Genomic DNA, 20,072 nt, shown 5'->3' with positions numbered 1-20,072 from the left:
TGAGACTTGCAGCTGGTCAGGACAACAGCTATTTTTCAGCTGTAATTTTAAGAACATGACAGGTCAAGCCAAACTCAGTGAAATGCAGAATACCCATTACTGACACCCTTAGAGATGAATTACTCAGTGATGCAAACAGCCAGGTGGGTGACATGGTGAGACAGASTTTATTCATTAAATGGATCAAAGAAACAAAGTAGTGCAATATGAGCCAGGCACTGTGGATTTGCAAGGGAACAGCGAGTGAATACAGCATCACAGTAGGAAAACTACAGGTAAATTGAAAAACAGAACTGCCCTTCGAAAGCAATCTAGCCGCTTCATCTCCCTTTGTACTCTCTGGGCTAACTGGAATCAGAGCATCAGCTGTGCCTATTCTCACTGCCTTACACTCACTTATTTGAGGTGAAAATCTATCTCCTTGCAAAAAGGCAGTTCTGCAGCTTAGTGTCCTGATATGTCKGTGAATTATTGGTTTTGTTTGTTTGTTCATAGATCTGTATGGCTATATATGAATGAAAGTTGAGAATTAAGCTATATCATTCCTGTAGAATGGTTTTGGATTTCTTTTGTGTATAAAGTTCAAACAGTTATAGGCATCCATAGTGGTCATATAAGAAGTCAGTAATAAAGGTAGCAGAGAGCATTGCCTTTCAAGACAAAAAGAAGGGGGACCATTTTGTCTCTTTCTTTAGTGTAGGACATTATACAGTGTTTATTTTGATCATATTTTCCAGTGACTCATGCATGCGGTATGACCTCCAAGACATCTGGAGGAYTGAGTATTGCACTGTCCATTAGCCATTATTGAAGTAGTTTTCTTCACAAAATTCATTCAAAATTTTTATTGCTCTTGTTTGTTTCGGATCTCCTGCATAATGTAATATGACTCTACATTCCCTTACTACTTTTTGCACTGCTGAAATGTAATCTAGGTTGGCATCCACCATCTGTTCCCTAACTTTAATTTGTCCAGGCTAACTGAATTTTATTCTTGGTATCAACACTTATGATTCATTTCTATGTACTCCTTTATTCTATCTCTTTTCTAACATCTTTCSAGTTAATCAATATGATATTTTCAGAACTGTATCTGCTATTATAGGTGTTACCTCAGAACGGTACAAATTACAGGTGTTACCTCCAACAAAACCAAGAATAAAGAATAAAAATATATATATAAAGAATAAAGAGCCAAGAATGAAGAGCATAGATGTGTATGAAATTTTAGCTTCTTCGTATCATTATCTTGGAACTATTAACTTTTTTGCAGTTTATTAAAAAGTTCCTCTTTGGATACGGAAATTACTTGCCACATAAAATCCCTGCTGGGTAATGCATACCCACATCATTTAATCCTTAAACACATCATTTTATCCTTAAAGAGCAAAGTATTCCAGTTACTTTCATATAACCAAGTTGACTTTAATTGACAGTCATTTTTGTAAGGAGAGAAGTGTCAGAGAAAATCTTGTTTTGAACTAAAATGACAACCATTTCTAAGCTAAACCACACACACATTGGCTGGGATCTGTGTATAAAGTCTTGTAAACTATTAAAGCAGTTATGAATTCATTCACACAAGTAGCATTATCATGGTGTGACCGTGCAGGCTTACATACTGTGGGAATATGTGTCAGGTTAATTGAATGGGTGAGTTTTSGCAGGATCACATCTAAAGACAAGCATATAGTCATTAAAATTGAGCCTGATTTCACTTTTTCATGAGTGTTAGTTATTTAAAAGCTAGTGGTTTATCCAAGATTACAATTTTGATTCCTTCTGTGTTCTGTGGAGAAAAATTTACGTATCAACCTTGACAATTCATTCCACATTATAAAATAGAGTCTGAAATAAAAGAGATGGATTGCCCTCTGAGAGTTGTATATGTTTCTCCATTGGCTATATGTTCAGTGTAGCTCATTCACTGAGTTTGAGCATGCAGATTTTAGATGGCYAAAGCTTTGTGAGGTGTATCCTACTGTCTGTGTTGGCCCCTTACTGCAACCACAAACCACAAYGCCAAGCATAAATGGTAACTGGAACCAATTTTGCTATGCATAATATTGCACAGTAATGTAACATCAATTATATGTTCTCATAAAATAGGTAGCCTTGTATAAAAAACTTAGCCAGACTCAAAAAAGGCTATAGGTGACATTTTTTTTTCACACAAAGTACTGCCTCTTCAAGTTCATGTTCCTGTTAAGCAAATCTTCCTGAAAGGCCACATTCATTCCTTTTGATGTCGGTACACAAAGCACTGATCACTGTTTCCACAAGTCTTTGTTGTGCTGCTAAAATGATGGCTTTGTTTTGAAAGTTCAAGCTAAACTTACCTGCTGAAACATTGTTTGCACGGTATGTTAACATGAAAACATGTCTCTATTGATATCTGTCATCCAAGCATGAAGAAGCACGTCAGCACATCTGTTTGCTCAACTTCAGGATGGATCAATGGGCATTTTGTAAGAAAATGTATTAAAGATGTGAAATCTCTATACAAATATTTACTTTAGGGTGAAAACTTTACAATATTTGAAAGTGATACATTTAGCTAGTTTTTTTGAAGTAAACTTTTTTAAACTATTGGYAGCATTTTAGTGCCTGTAATCATCCTGTACTTTGTATCAATAACTTCTTYGTTCCATGCTGAGTATCTATTGATCTATTGTTTTTCATGTATTACAGTCAATATAGTCACACAAGCAATTAGACATTTCTACTAAAATGAAATATTTCACATATGAAATGTTTATATTTTCCAAAAATAAACAATAATCACTCTTTAAGCCATAGTTGTCAAATTTTAATTACTAGTAATTACTTGTAATTTAAATAACTTCTAAAATTTGTAAATAGGCATTGTTATTACTATTTCTTGCTATAGGTCCGAGCAGGATGTTATGATAAGTGAGGTCAAAAAGATTCCTTAAAGTAAGGAGTCTTGCTAGAGTAGGAATAACCATCTCTTCTAGGAGTAATTAATCTCATGATAGGATAAGTGACATGTATGTCTTGCAAGGCTGACTATTTTTCCTGCTGGTTTTACTTACTGGCTTACATATATGTTTCTGTTTTTTAAATACCTAAATTTTAACAGCCTGAGTCCTACTTATAAGCCATGGTTAGAAGACTATTTAAGTCAATTGGATTTCCACACTTTAGGTATCAGTCTGTGTTATCATGATCCTAATGACCTTTGAAAAATCTGAATTTAGTGGTAGGATGCAACTAGCAGATGAAGACTCCTCAGAAGTGTCTATTTGTGAGCTTTATGTTTAACCTACCCAAGTGAGTTGAACTACCTTTGTAAGCAATTCACTTGAGCTCCTATATTCCTACTCCATAGGWAACCTCCTAATTTAGACCTTTCTTATAAGCCTGAGCACAGAAATTTGAGATGGATTTGCCTTCAGTATAAACCACTCAACACCAGTGTGTTTTCACTGCTCAGTATGTTTTCTATTCTAGGTACTTCCCCATCTGTCTATACATGCGCTGTCCCCAGAGATTAAAATGTCACATGTTATGTGTTATCCTAAGATTAAAGAAAAACTCTCTGGTCCAAAGGCCATCTTTTTTTTTCAGAAAACTAAAAGAGAGATTCTCAAGGGTACAATATTGGGGTTGTCAATCCAGAGTCTTTTCRTGTACTACAAGAAAGTAAAAAGACTGTTCTTCAGTAAAAGAACAGCACTAGTGACACTGAACTATCAGGAAAAAAAAAGTGACAAAAATGCCATAAAAAGTATTTTGTCACTTTGCTATTTATATGATCCTTAAGTCTTAAGGGGCCAGAGTAGCTAATTAATTACTTTAGCTCATTTAATTTCCTTTACTTCCTAGGCATGATTTTGAAGATTTTTTTGATATTGTGATCACAAATGCTTTGAAACCTGGTTTCTTCTCCCATACTCCGAACCAAAGACCTTTCCGAACTCTTGGTAAGTCACAGTCACAATCCCATTCTCATCTACTTGCCTTTATCCAAAAGAAAAAAAAAAGAAAAGGGAGAGAACCAGGCTAACATACGTTAATATATTTTGATAATATAGCAGTGGAGAAAAATAAGATATACAGGACTGTTTCAAAGATGTTACTAAGAAATGGAGAACTGGGACAATAGGGATAAATGGTATTATTTAACACTCAGATTGCATCATTAATGAAGAAGTTAACTTTTTTTTATCTTTATTGTGTTCATAATATAAAAGCAGAATTTAGTTCTGGAAAAAAAATCAGAAATATTTTAGAATTTTGATGGAAAGTCAAGGAATGAGACAAATACAGTTGCGAGGCTGGATGAAATTATTTAAGTTGGAAATCTGGCAATATGAAATGTGTGTACTTTGGCTAACTAATGTCAATGCAGGCTGAAAGGAAGTGTTGCTGTACTCCTTTAATTTAATTAAAACAATCTGAAACATTTGGCAATGCTGTCTAATAGGTAAAAAAGGTAGTAACAAAAATTTACAAGAGCAGTATTTGTTACACCACAAATATTGATAGAAATACACATGAAGTCAAGTAATTTTTCCATATTTGTTAAATATTCTTATGACTAACCTCTATCCTAAAAAAGAATCTTATATCCAAAATACTGAAAGTCAACATATATTGAAGTGTATATTAGCACTTTATGGCTGGAAAGTCAGCTGTTCTAGCCTAAAATAAATTGTGCCTGTGAAACTTTTACAGTGAAACTAAAATGAGCAGTGGAAATATATAYTGAAATTGTATTTTAATGTTTTAAGTATTTATATAGGAAAAATAAATATGAAAAGCCTAAAATGTAATTTTAAAGGATTAGTTCAAATAGAAAATTGCCAAGTTGGCAATCTGAAGCAAAGTAACTTTGAAGGGAAATTGAATCTAGTTATATAAAATAAAATAAGCTAAAAAAAAATAGAAGGTGATAAGTCTCAGTTTTGTAAACATTATATACATAACTATTTATGTATATATGGAAATTAAAATAAGACATAATTCATTTTGGATATTTTTAAACAATCTGATTAGCCTCACTTCCTAAGGAAATCCTCYTATGTCTCTTTGTCGGCTGGGAACCAACTAGCAACTTTTGAACCTTTTGTTCAATTTCAGTAAATATAATAGAGAGCCAAAAAGCTCTAAGAAATTTCTACAAATCTTTTTTTGTTTTGTTTTCTACAAAAAAGGGGCAGAGGAGCCATTAACATGGGGTTATTATTATACATTAACCTCATGTTAATGCCTCCATCAAGGACTATTTTGTACCATTAGCTTAATCACATTATTAGATGCTTAAAAAATGTAACAGTTGAGAACCCCTGGAAACTATTTCACAGCTACCAGTGTTCATAAAGCTATTTCTTATGCAGTCAAACAGGAGCAGCATTCCCTAGAGTCTTCATACTCACTTACTGATTTTTATTTCTTTTGTATTTTGGCATTGCCATGGCACTTAATTAAGAGTAGGTCACTTACTACATGAATACTTTATTAAGGCAGAATAAAGAGTATGTCTCTCTGTTCTTGAGACATTGCTACCTAAAGAGCTGTGAGATACAAACATAATTAGAGAAATCATCAAAAAAAAATCAAAAAAAAAATCAAACTACAAAACTGTGCATGATTTTTTTTAAATGTTTGCAATTGTCAGTAAGATATCTTCTCTAAGACTAACCACTACATTCTAGGCAACTAGTTACACATACAGAAGAGGTTTTGAGACATGTCTTGAAGTGGCGAAGAACTGTTTTAAGAGTATGCAAAGTTTTACCATCAAAATAAAAACAACTGCATAAGGAAGTGCCCAAAATATGTTCTTGAAATGCCACCGTGTATTGCTTCAGAAAGGAAACATGTGCCCTGATGTCTGCAAGACCCTGCATGAAATGATCATTGACCATCCTGAAGTGATATGTCTGTGCTGAGGAACACAGCGGGAGGACATGCACCCAAGTCACTCATGTTTTCAGTGCAAAGCAAGCATGGCAAGGCAAGCTAGAGTCCATTCATTCAGTAGTAAATTCAGTAACTGTTTCACTTAGTTAGTCCTAGGTGATGTTGACTCTGAGACACAGCACTGGGAACAGTTTTCCAAGTCCTAGTTTGAAATGAAAGTTGCAGAAGCTCCAGGCATGAGGTCTACAGCTAGAAGTATGAACAAAAAGCAGTCCCAATGTGCTGAGGGTTGTTGCCAGTGCCATCAGTTTGCTGACGAGGTTCATTATTTAYCCTTCGTAAAATCAAACAGACCTCTCTGAAACCATCTGCTTTTTTATTAGAGATGCCTGGAGTGACTCTGAACATATTTTGTGTTCCGAGTTTTTTGACACCTTTCTATGTGGTCAAGAAGTCTCAAAGTTGATTCTGAAGTTGAACCTGAAGAGGTGAGAAGTTTAATCTGGTCAGAAGAATTCTGACTCRTCTAGACTTTTTGATGGGATACTTCCTGCTAACATTTTCATGCAAATAGAATTTTCCATAAAAGGATATATATACCACACAAAAAAGTGTTCCTCTTCATAACTAAGTATTTCTTTATGAATCTTACCCAGTTCTTCAAGGCTGAGTTTCTGTCTATCATCAGGACTGTTAAATTAGAAAAAGAACTAATAATAYATCTAGTAGGCTTTTCCTTCTTTTTCAGTCGATTTGTGTTTTAAATAGAATTCAGGCACAAAATACAGAGTATGTTCTTAATTTCAAATACCACAAATGTTGCMTTGTGTTCTGGAGTTAAATTTTATTTATGTATAACAGGATTTTCTGCTGAAAATTTTCTAAAGGAAAGGCTTTGAAGTTTACTAAAGAGAAGGATAACTTTTTTGGTAAATAATTTCATAAAGGCCACTGTGTTCAGTAAACATAGGAAGGAGGACAAGAAACAGGACAACATGACAAAGAAGTCATTGTCTGCAGAATTATGGTATCATGTAACAGTTCTGCTGAAATGTTTCTTCAGGAGACAAGCAGTTTTAGAACTAATCCTGAAAAGGATTAGAACTAAGCATGAAAAATGATTTGAATTGTGCAATTAAAAATACATCACTACTTCATTTGAGTTTCAGGACATGCATTATTCAGAGAAATCAAAACATTGTTTGATTTCTCATAAAATTTGTTTGACTGCKTTTTATTAAGTTGAGGCATGAAGAAGCACAATAATTAGTTGGCGTAATAATCTTGCAAAATATTACAGAAAAATAATGTATGCATCTCTTCCTGTGTTTTAGAATATTTACCTGGCAAAACAATTCTTATGTAGCTAGGTATAGCTTATATAGCAAAGTACATATTTTATGAAAAGTGTTAAATGAAATCAACTTACTGTCATAATATGTATACCCCATAATGTATCTCAAGTGCTTGGTATTCACCAAGTTACATTTACTTTTAAGTAGGGAAATTTGTTCTATCATTCTTGAAAATACTAATAATATCTTAAACTATTCGGGCTAAGGATTTTGTCCAAAATATGTGAGAAAATGCTTTGTTGAGAATGTAGGGGTTTTTGTCTTTCCTTTCAACAGCTGCAGCTAGCTTAAAATGTCATCTATGTAGGACAGTAAGAAATATAGGGCAACATCTGATCAGTCATCTGATACTCTGTGATATACTAAGACTTCTGTAACATTTTTTCAGCAGTTTTCCCTTCATCACATCAGTTATTAGTGTAGACCAGATTATTAGCCTGACTGCCAGTTCTGTTCATTGCCAAACCCAGTCCTTAGAATGTGAACTTRAAGGTCTTGTTTAGGACCAAGTGAGAATTACCTGTACACACAGCCTACAGAAGGCTTTCAAGGAAGTTAGAGTTGTCTTTAGATTTTTTATTTTAAATTTAAAATTTTCATTTTTTTAACTGCAAATAAAAATCTTTTATTTGTRGCTGAGGAACTATGTATTTTGGTCTGGTTTTCTGATGAGCTCAAATTGTGTTTCTCTTAAATGTTCAGTGTGTGAATGCACAATGCATTTTTAAGGATGAATATGCTKATATGTTTTCATATATATGTGCACATATATACCCAGGACAAAATTTTTATTTGGGGAACAGTGGGTGTGAAGTTTATGTGAGATCATGTGCCTTTATTAAACATCTAAATAAACAGGTTTATTTGGCTTCTACTGTAGAGATTCTCAAATTTTCAAAGCCCGCTTTCCAGGATGTCTGATTTTCTGTCCAGCTCCCAGTGACCCTCCTACATGGCATAGCCTCCAATTTAGGAATCTCTTTAAATCCTCCAATTTTTTATGATTCTCTTGTAGCTGCCTAGCTGCCTTTTTTAACATCTCACTTCATCTTCTTTTTTTTTCCTTCTTCAATCATTATATCATTCTTCTTTAGTCTTCTAAAAAATACAGGAAATGCTATAACCTGGAAAGACCATTTAGAAAAGAAAAAAAGAGGAAGAGGATATAAAATGGCTTAAGAAAGTCCTCACTTAATAAGACTTCAAGACTTCATAAGAAGRATGTGATCCTGTGTCTGCCATTTAAGGTTTTTTTGTGAGACATCTAGGCTTGATTATTGCCAAAGATGTGATTCAGAACTGGGTGGAGATCATGGCTGACCCTATATAGTTATTTTAATGCATTTATACTTGACGGTCTTTTAGGCCCACAGAGTGGCCTCATTTTCTAAGATGTTAAATGGTTAAGTCTTTTAACATCTTTTAATGTCAGTCTTTTTACATTTGCACTTGCACTGATTAAGACTTTGATCTTTATAGGCAGATGAATAAAAGAATACCCAGTAAATATTTTAAATGTCTTAAGTAAAACTGAAATGTCTATACATGGAAGTTTTAAAACAGATCATACTGTGCTACTGTAAGCACTATACTACAGTCATTTAAATAATCTTTCAGTATTTGCTTATTTGAAAAACATAAAAGCTATCTTGTTCTTTACTCTGTTGCTATTCTTTGTTCCAGTCATCTCTCTCTACCGATCTTGTCTTGCTTTAGTTCTTCAGATCTTAAGATTTAAATGTAGATTCAAATTTAAATTTAAAATTACTTCATATTTAGTCCTTAGCTCCTCTCAAATACAACAGCATCACTGTTTGTGTTTTCATGCAGAGACTTGACATTTGGCAGAGAGCTCATTCTCTTGATAGGGATCTGATCTTTTGTTGCACCTGTGAATACTTACCAGATATGTGGCTTATGGCCTTCAGTGTGCAAAGACTCAATGGATTCTGACAGATTTTCCAAAATTTTGCCTGTAGTGAAATCCCTCAGCCTCAAGTAATTGCAGGGATTAAATAGAACTTTTTATTCAATGATTCAACAAGGTCTCTACCCTTATTCTACCATTATCTTAAGGAAGATTTAGGAAATAGGTCTAATGTGTCAGGGCTTAGCGGGAGTCTAACAAGTGTCTAACGCCYGGCTTGGTGTTTCCCAGCTCTCCAGCTGTCACTCAGCAGCTGCCCCTCCAGGAAGGATCTCTGGGCTCAGGAAGGGAGGGAAATCCGGAGGGGAAGTCCAGGAAAGGCCAGTTTTCCTGCTTGTCAGAAGATACAAGCAGAATAGCAACACCACCAGAAGAAACCTGGGTTATCTACGCCTGCAGCGTCTTGTGTTTCATTTATTTCACTTACCACTTGGCAATGSAAGCTGCCACTTACATACCAGTTTATTTAGTGCAGTTGCGCTGGCTGCCATTTTTTTGGAGATAGTATTTTTCTCTTCAAATTACCAAGTACTTCTTGTTAGCCTGTCTGGAACTACTCTGTAACACAAGGCAACATAGTAGTACATATTTTCTGATAGCTCATGACAGAATGGCATGCAAAGGATACACTGACTGAGGACTGCCTTATGCAGGAGCAGTAAATAATAAAGCTTGTTTATCTAATATTTATTATTTAATAATAATTTAATTTATCTAATAATTATCCAATAATAATTCTTTAATAATAATAATAATTTATCTAATTTATCTAATAATAAAGTTTAGAAGACATAGATCCTCTAAAACCTTTATGTTGTGCCTTTGTATTGTTATAAYATCCCACATGATCGAAATCTTGTTCTGCAATGCCATACAGTGTATTACCACTGTTTTTTTTTTCGTATATTTTCTGGCTATYTTGAAAAGGGAAAATTATAACTGGTCATGCTCTAGTATTCAAAATGAGATCTTTTTGTACTTCATAATATGTTAAGATTTAGTGTCTCCTAATTCTCTAATGCCAGGAACAGGAAAAGCAGAAGATCCACTCTTTTAAGGGGAAAAAAGGTATCTAGTTCTGTGCCCAAGTTACCAATAAAGAATAATTCCCTTCTCTTATCTGTAATAGGGATTCTCATTTTGGGTAAAAGAGTAAAATTTGTTTTTGAGTAAAATTTTATTATGGGTGATGAAAGGCTTCATATAAAGAGATCCTAATACCTGGTAATAGACTCTGACTGTTTTCAGTGTTGTTTTGAAAACCCCAAAAACTCTGGAAGTGCTGTATGAAGGTGACTCCTCCAGTTGATGTCCTTTGGACAGCATGGTTAGTGCCTGATTCCACATTCTGAGCACCAGTCTTGGGCAGGCCAGTAGGGCTGACAGTGACATATGCAGACAAATTTAATCTCATAAAACAGAGGTTATTTCATGCAGCTATTTATCATACACCCAAGAAGGAGAGTTTTTCCAAAAGCCACATCAGCAGGCTCCTTGGCCTTCACCTCACATCATTTGTTTAAATTATCTTAGTCTAAAACTATTCTGCTTGGATTACAGCATTTGCACAGATATCAGCCACTCAGCGAAGTTTTTCTGACAGCATAAACAGCTGTCTCAAGGACCCCTGGTTTCCCAATATTATTTATAAGCCTCAGACAAACATAGAAAGAGTGTGTTACCTACTAATCAAAGGACTTTACCACTTAAGCATTTTCAAGTTTGCTAATTACTCCTTGTCTTAGAACTCTTGATATCAACAATTTGGGAATTTTTTGAAAACAGCTGATCATCTCTTACTGTGTGGTAAACAAGCTTGTAGTTAAGTCATAGGATAGGTAAGATGGGATCCTGTAATTAGGGACCTCTTTTCTCATAGTTTATTTCACATCTGCTAAACATAGTCTTAGATGATGGTATCAGTCTGGATTTTGTTTTTTACCTATTCAGAACAGTGGCCTATGTGAAGACCACAAAAACACATGCATAGAGCAAAAGTAAGTTGGACCAGCACATACTTGCAGTCTTTCACAGAATAAGTTGACAAAGTCATAGACGGATAGAGTGTCTTTTTTACAGATGACAGCAAAAAAACTTTGTTCTTTGGCATACAGCTTCATGTGTTCTGATAGTTTTCATAGCCTTTGACTACTTTATTTGATGATGATTACCTCATAAAAATGAAGCAAGCATGTTTTGAACATTTTTGCTCCATTGCAGAGATAGATAGCAAAATAAGAGATAGATAGCAAAATAATTAGGCATTGGGGAAGCAGAAGGAAGAGAGGTGAAAACAAACTCCTGAGGCAATTACTAAAGTAAAAGTAAACTTGTTTTACTATGTGAAAGTGTATCATTATAATGGTGCTGTAAATAATGCAAGGGGCCCCTCTGACTGTAAATATATCCACTTTTACCACAATAGAGTCAGACTGGGGTCCAATTTCTGTACTTTGCCACTAACCATAGTAGTTAAACTGTGTGGTAACCAACCAAAGCAAGCCAAACTTTCCAGTACAGTACCTCCTTTCTGGCAATCTAAGCAAGGGGCATTTTTTTTTTTCTCCAGAGAAAAGGAATGCAGCATTTTTCTTGGAATGTCCTTCACTGGTAGTTGCTTCAAAGGTGCTAATAGGCCAMATTCTCATTGCGTCATCTCTGCCTATTCTCACAGATGACTGCTTGTTTTTGGGCATTTTACACATGCCCACATGTCATTTTTCTTAATGGGGGAAAACTCAGTAGTGGAAAGTTACCTCAGTAAGTGAAACTCAATAAGTGAAAAGTTAAAGGTTTGAGCAGACAAGTCAGGAGGGCACAGTGCTGGCACCGCTGAGGCAGTTTACTGTAAATGTGGTGGCAGAAGCATGTACCAAACTCTGTGACTTCAGCTGATCTCTCCTCTTAGGTGGTACATGGTCATCAGGCTGAGCAGGGCTTTGGAAAATGAGTTGGATGTTGCTTCTTAAGCTCCTTTCACTAATGCCACAGCCACATTAGCCAAAATAGCTGCCAGAGCACGGACTAGTTCTTCCACATTTAGTCTGTTCTCCCAAAACAATGAAGTTTACGTGCATAGTATGTACAAGTAGGAATTTCTGACCATCTCTTACTACTAACCTCCATCTGTAGGCCAATTTCAACCAAATTTGATTGTGACCTAGTATTCGCAGAAATGTTATGGATTATGCAGGCTGTGGAGGGAAAAAAAGGAGTCTGTCATACCCTGCTCTGAGAAAGACTTCAGTATAAACTTACCTCCTGTTCAATACCAGAGGATCCACGCAGGAGCATCTGGTTATAGGATCCAGCCACAGGAAAAGCATCCCTGAGACTTTGTATCTTACTAAACATTCAGTAAGTCCAAGACACAACTTCATAGCAAACTAGACCCTGTTATTTCCACTTTTGCAACAAGCAGTAAACAGCTTCTTGCTTATAAGAAAAAAAATCAAAATAAACTCTTTGAAATATGACATATGTTCATTTCTGAGCATCAACATGAATGCTGAACTATGGATTCATTCTCCAATGTTTCTCCTTCTTTAAAAGAAAAACATAAAGTTACTTTGTCAAGCCAAGTTCTTTATATGTTTGCATAGTGTTCAAAGTACCTTAGAGGATAAAAGGAATAAGAAGTTATTCATCCAAAAATCAAAACAGTGAAAAATTGCAAAATATTTCTGTATAAAGACAGCAGGGCTTGCTACAGCTGATTACCTTTGATATTAAATACTGTGTTTGGCACTAAACTGATAAGAATATTACAGAAAACTATTTCAAAGAAAACTAAAGCTGCTGCTTTCAAAAACTGGATATAAACAGTATTCCTTTTGTTAAAATTGGAAAACATATTTAGCATAATTGCCAAGTGCTCCAAAGATGGATTATTTTTTTGTCTACAGAAGGCATATTTTCRTTTTCAAAAGGAGCTGTAGTAACAAAGACTACTGTGAAATCCTATTTATTGATTGTATTATGTTATACTCAAGGCACAGATAATAATCAAAGCCCAATTGTTTAAGATTGTGCAGCCACCTGATAACAGTCAGTGCTTTGTCTTCAAGGAGTCTACACTCAGACCAGATGAACATATGCTGGAAAAGCAAAAGTACTGTCTTTTCTTCTTAGAAGCAAACCAGAGCACAGACAGATTGCATGACTTACTCTGATCATCCCTCTGAGAAATCTACATATTTAACTAAGATCTTCAGTGACCCAGTCCAGGAGCAAGCAGTGTAAAGATCTTTAAAATATATTTGCCAAAGAACTCCAGGATACTCTTGACTATGGAAATCCTTTTGGCCTTTTCCAAAGGGAGAATTAAGAAAACATAATTGCAGTTATTTCTTTTGGTTTTATTTTCGTGGTTCAATGATATAAATTTAAACTTTATAAATTTAAGTGGACCTAGTAACTTGACTGTTGAACAACAGGGCTAATAGAGAATCATGCTAAAATCCTTCCTGTTTTGGTGGGTTATTTCAATCTTCCTGCCCTGTCTATTTAGAAGAAGGTTGCAAAATCTGTAATTCATAATGAGACTTTAAATGTGGTTGCTGAAGTGGTGGCATCACCATTTGAAAACAAGAACAATATACACTAGCTGTTTAAGCTGTGAACATTAAATATAGTAGCTCTATATAATTTCTGTTTAAACACATTCCATATACTCACTGGAAGACAGATTATATAGAAAATAATCATAATTTTGTGATTACTTCTCAGTTTTGCTACTGTAATTTTTTAGATGTCTGTATAGTCGAGAATGTTAGCAGAGAGTGGAACCATGATACAGTCCCATCCATATTGTGTCTGAAACATCAGAGGGATTAGCCAGGGTGGCTTGYAGATTGAAGAAGCTCAATTAATCAAAAAGCATAGCATGTTTTTCCAATCATATGAGCTAATACGGGACTGATAAACCTRCCCTAGAAACCACTGTGTATAGAAACTGTTGTAGCTATGTTTTTTAGATATTACTCCCATTGTAGTCAGTGAAGAGGTAGCCAATGGAGTCAGTGGAGAATTGTATGGACACCCAAATGGAAGTGTCTGCACTACTACTCACTGAATACCTGGACTCTGTTGGCTTTGMACTGCCATCTGCTGTGGCTGTGTGTCTTGTCAGGCTCTTCGCATTAGAGCTAATGTGGAGCTAATCCTCAATCATAATGCACAATTCAGCTCCCCAACCATGCTTACTGAAAGTGAGAGCCCAGGGAGCCCAACCACCCTGCAGACAGCAAAGGATCTGAGGGAGACCCACACCTTCTTGTGTGGCACCATTGGGCATCTCAAATGCTGAAGTACACCAGTACTTAAGCAACTGAAATAAATACACCAATATTAAAGGAACCAAAAAGACCTGCTGAGCAGAAAGCTGTGATCTGTGCAGGTCCATTCCTGTTCCTGCAGACGCCAAGCACTGGCTGCCTGTGGGGCACTTCAACACAAGTTCACAAATTTCCCACTTCACTGAGATTCAGTGCAGGCCTGTGCGAATTAGGCTTGGTGGGCCTTTAGGTTAAACTTTGCATTGTACTCCTTAAACAGCTGGCAAATTCCACAAGGTATTTCTGGAAGAAGGAAAGATTATCGACATCATGGCAGGGGGAGGAAGTGGTAAGCATCAGTATAGCAGTAAGCTAAGAAGAAGCAGTATAATTTTGGGGGGAAAGCTCTTTCTTCAATGTCAAATAGGTTTCTTAAAAGTTTGRAGGTTTTTCATGTATTTTCCTTGCCTATGTAAATATTTTCTTTTATGGGATTCAAGAATAAGTAGAGATATAGAGTAGATAAGTAGGTAGAGAACCCAGTAAGTTACCTTGTGATTTGATTTTTAATTTGCTTGGAAATTTGGACTGAGACAGTTTATAGTAGAGGAAAAATAGAGAGTTATGTATGATACATTCCTGGCAGATTCAGGGCTGGCAACCACTGCAGAAGGCTTCCTTTCAGCATAGTTTCCATGAATCTGTATGTGCTGGTTTTAATTAAAAAGCTTTAGAGTTCTGTTGTGCGTTCTTCCAAAATGTCAAGCTTTTATTAAGTTTAGTTTTGTAGAATAATTTTTCACAGAAAAACACATACTGCTTTTTRTACTGCTACTGAAAGGAAGTAGTGAAAGGACCTGATTAGGAAGCCCTAGGAAGGAGCTGAGAATACAACTGAGGATCACGACAAAAATCCAGGCTGAGATAAGGCTCATTTTGGTAAGTTGCTGAATCTCTGCCTCACTTTACCCGTTTCTATAAAACCAAGGTTTGCGTCATCTTTTATGAGGCACCCAGAAGACTCTACAATGTATTAAGTGGCATAGGAGAGCTTAATAGCAGGGGTGGATTTATCATGCATGGGAGAAATCTTAGGTGATTAGGAACCAGTGAACTACCTACTTCTGCAGAATCAGTGGCTAGAGAGCACAAAACTTTGKCATTTCTTAGCTGTTAAAGCTAAGGGAACACAAGTGATCATTTAGATCAGTAACAAGCCCTCTGCAGCTGATATTCAAAAGGGAATTGCTTCCTACAGACTGAAAAATGGGAGAAGGTAGATGTGATTTACTGTATTTTTCCTTTCTCTGTTATTCCACACTTTCAGTTGTTGGATTAGGACTCAAGATGTCCTAAACTATAGATTTTGCATGCTCATCTATAGTGACCTCAGGACTTTTTTTTGTAAGGAAACACATTCATTCTAAACTGATTCTTACCTGCTTTGTATAGAATTGATATATATTCTTACTGTCCTCAGCTCCCAGATGTCTCTGATACTAAAGCTGAACATTCCAAGATCTCTTTTTTCTTTTCTTTTTTTTTTTTTTTTTGAATAATAGAAGCAAGACATTTTATCTTTGAAATTCCTGCATATGGGGGTCTTGCACAATATTCTTAATTCTGATAAGCGAGACAAATCACATTTTCACATATGTAATAAGTGATTTTGCGAACCACATGAATAATACATATTCACAATAACATCCTGGAAGAGCATATTATAGGAAGTGTCATGGGGGTTGTTTCCCTTTTACTTCTTAGAAAAACAGTATTTTTCTTTCTAAGAAGATTTGTATAGGTAAGATACAAATCTTTCATATTGGTCATCTCAGCAAAGAGTAACTAAACTTACTTATCCAGGAAGAAATTGGTACATTTCTTCCTACTCCAGCCTGGTTACAATGTTTTGAAAGTTACATTGATAGCTTCACACATAAAGCCTTTTCTCTTTCTTAGAACATGAATTTCTAATATTTTTCATTGAGGTTATTAAGTATGAAGTTATACAATATCTCAAAAGATTTAATACAGATTTTGGGCACAGAGTGCCTAATTCTTTACAATTTCCACTCCCTGTCATCCCAGATGCGCACCTGGCCTAGCAGACCTTCAAGAGCACGTCTGAAATCTCTGCCAGTTGTTCCAGCCTTGTCACATTCTTTGACCCTCCTTTGAATTTAGACACTGGCTTTTGCCCACTGAGCCACAAAATTGTCCCTATATCTCCAGAGATGGGCCCCCAAACACTTCCACCTAAAATGAATGCTAAGGCTGATTTCCCATGTAGGAAGTCTATGGTTGAAGTGCCAATCCGTTGTGCCAGGAGCCAGGCTACCACAGAGCAAAGCAAGTAGGGATCATCCACAGAGCAAAGCAAGTAGGGAGCAAAGCTGTGTAGAGACCATCCTGCTTGGCAGCTGGATGCAGCTCCAGCACAGCCCGTCGCGAGAGGGTCATAGTTGATTTTCTCCTTTTCCTCACGTTGGGGAGTAGCTTGTCCCTTAGCTGTGCCACCTAATTACTCAGCACGCTTCCAAAATAATTTTCTTTAGTGCTTTCRCTTAAGAAAATACAGATTGATGGGGGTTTGTGCAATGGAGACTAATGTGTGCAGTGATTGTGGCAAATATTCACAGCACAAAACCAGGGCTCTTTTAAAGGAGCCTTTTTTTTTTTTTTTCCTCTGGAAGTGACTGAAATAATGTGGAATAAAATATAGAAAATACTAAAAGAATCTAATGGTTCTCCATAGTGAAGTAAGATTGCAAAACTCCTGTTGGGATTCACTGATAATATATGAACATGCACCAAGGTTTTTCCCCATGGGGAGATTCTGTGAAGCTCAAATACATGTTAAGTGCCAAACTCTATATTGCTGCCCCTTGAACGTTTTCCTAAGATAAGGGAGACAATAGAGCAAGACCACCCACTGTGTTGATTTTCATATTTTGTGTCTTTCTAGTATGTTTGAAATTCTGCTGTGTTTATGTTTTTCTAAACTGTTAGTAGCAGTTCCCRCATTCTATAATGGAAGATTTTTGCTAACTTTTTTATACTGCTGTATTTCAATTTGAAGTTAAGGGAGGAGGTGGGTATTCCTCTTTTCTTCTGTCTATGGCATCTTTGGAAATGAGTTTACCTCACAAACTAGAAGTTGCAAGATATCTGCATATCACTAAAGGAAAAAGATAATCTATTCCAAGTTTTCTTTAATTTGAGAAATTTCCTTTCAGAGTTTTTATTTGTTTTGCTTTTTTTGTTTTGTTTTGTTTTGTTTTTGTTTATTTGGTTATAGTAAGAGGAACAGAGAGGAATTCTTTAAAAGGCACTTCCAAACCTACTTTTTACTAGTAGCAAAAAAATGCAGCACTAAGTTGAAACTCTAGCTCTCCGTACAGGGGGAGAGAGATTCCCAAATTCTCTTAGCGTTCCCTGGCGACAATGTTGGTAATCACATTTTAGAGTTAAATTATTCTTAGTGTATTTTTAATTCTTAAGTGAAGAAGAGCATTGTACTATACTCACTATAAATAGATCTCATGCTAAGAATGTTAGATGCTCAAGTAGCATTGTATCTTCTAATGAAGACAGCAAAACAGTCTTATTCTTTCTGCTAGGATCCATTCTACATGAACTATTGCATAGCACTGTTTTACTTCCCTTTGCTAAACTGTTTTCTATTTGTTTCTGCATTCATGTCCATGCACATAAGTAGTTATTTTGGATATAGGTAATTATTTCTTCTCCCCTTTTCTTTCTCCCTAAAGCAATGGAAGTAATCTTTGTTTTGGACATAAAGCAAAGTAATCTCTAAAAATACATAAAATTAGCAAGCAGCAAATACTTGCAAGCATGAAAAACAAACAAGTGCAACAGAAACTTTGTCTTGGTGGAAAAATAGTGTAATCCCCTGACAGATGTAACAGAAAACTACCACATAGAGAACCTATATGACAGAGAGTTCACCTTCACTTGCTGTGTCTCAGTTCCTCTATGTCTATGTTCCTCCTCCCATGTTTCCCATTTTGCATGGGTGATTTTTGTTACATATTAGAATAAACAGTAGAGGAACATTACTTGTCTTCAGTTCTTCCTTCAAGCTTTTATCTCGATACTTGAAATATGTGCTAATATAAGAAAGTGGTAGTATGTATCCAATCCTCTCCACATTTTTTAACGTATAAACATAAACAGCTGCACAACTTCAGCATAAAATGATCTGACTAGTGCTTGAATGCAAGATGTGTTTGTCTAGTGAAACCTTGACCAGGATTATGAGATAACTTAAATGAACAAACCCTGCAAGAATTAAGAAAACCGTTTTGTCTTCCTAAAGACGGAAAGAAGGGGAGAGGCCTTTTTATTTATTTATTTGTTTTTCTTTTCCTGTGCAAGTTTGAATCTTCAGAGATTAGAAGAATCTTTAAGAAGTTAATCTTTAGAGGCTGAAGTAAAACTGGGATTTGCTGCCTGCCAAAAGCAGCTGATATTTGAAGAACTGGAAATTCAAGCAGAATTACTTAATAAAATCAAATTAGGAGTTTTAGATAGTGTAATCAGCTAAGAAAAAACGGAGAGTGAGTTTTTCTGCTAATTAAGCAAACTTTGCTCAGTAAGCAGTTTTTGTATAAAGGTTAATGAAGGTTTCTCTTCTGTATTCACAGCAGAGCATATGTGTATTCAAGTAGATCTTGCAATTGCTATGCTCTTTTAAAGAACATGTTTTAAGGAACTGAAAAAATAACAGAGTCCACATTGCCTTAGGTAGATATGCTTGTTCAGTCAAATTGGCTATTCCCATTTACATGATATGTTTTCTRCCTTAGTAGTAAATGAAGTCTTAAGAAATGGATTTTTTTTTAATCTTAACTGAGGATTGAAGAACTATTGTTTTAATATCTGAGGCCAAGTAAATGAATGGCAGGATGTTTTTGCCCACCACACTGCATTGTAGCTTTTCACCGTGCAAGTGTATGGGCCAAGAGCAAATTCCAGTATGCCTTGCTCCAGTAAATATTGCTCTGGAGTCTGAGATAAATCAAGGTTAAATTCTGCAGTGATTAAGGAATTTGCTTTGTGTGTCCTGATTTTATTTTAATAATTAAAATTAATTGAGACATTTTGCTGAAGTGACAGCTTAGATCAGCATGTCTTACCGGTGACCTCATCTTCTGTACTTCCCTCCAGCTCACCCCATTTCCTAATACCTTCAAACAACATTCATATGCTTGTTCTTTTTACCCTAAAAGCTTCTCTAATTCTTCTTCTCTAATGCTTATCCATAGCTCAGTGCACAACCCATGTAGCCACCAAGCCTCAGTATCTGCCTGTGTGCAATGGGTTTTTCTCTATACCTGTACTACTGAGCCCTAGTCACAGTCCAAAAAAAGGACAAAATAGTTCCCCATCAGAGTCCAGTTTAAACCAGACACTCTAGGTTACCTTGCCATAATTTCAAAAATAAAGGACTTGGGAAATAAGCCAAGAAAAGTGTCTTACTAGGTGCATGGAGTCCAAAAGATGCTCTGGAGATTTTGCACAATTTTGTAACATCTTTTCAGTGGTCATTCATAGTTCTACCCAGATAAAAGTCAAAAGATTTTGTATTTTTCCTTTGAAAAT

At 35.7% G+C, this 20,072-nt stretch overlaps 1 protein-coding gene across 1 annotated transcript in view; it reads left to right on the top strand.

Moving 5' to 3' along the window:
* Positions 1–20,072, top strand: part of NT5DC1 (5'-nucleotidase domain containing 1) — a 130,015-nt gene that overhangs the window by 78,962 nt on the left and 30,981 nt on the right. Inside the window, exon 8 of the mRNA XM_026045656.1 lies at positions 3,850–3,947. Within this exon, the coding sequence (XP_025901441.1) occupies positions 3,850–3,947 (98 nt within the window). The remainder of the gene's footprint in view (positions 1–3,849; positions 3,948–20,072) is intronic.

The sequence above is a fragment of the Nothoprocta perdicaria genome, unplaced genomic scaffold, assembly GCF_003342845.1.
Source record: "Nothoprocta perdicaria isolate Ctin4 unplaced genomic scaffold, notPer1 scaffold_409, whole genome shotgun sequence".
Classification (NCBI taxonomy): Eukaryota; Metazoa; Chordata; class Aves; order Tinamiformes; family Tinamidae; genus Nothoprocta; species Nothoprocta perdicaria.
This window is presented reverse-complemented; position numbering and strand designations above follow the sequence as displayed.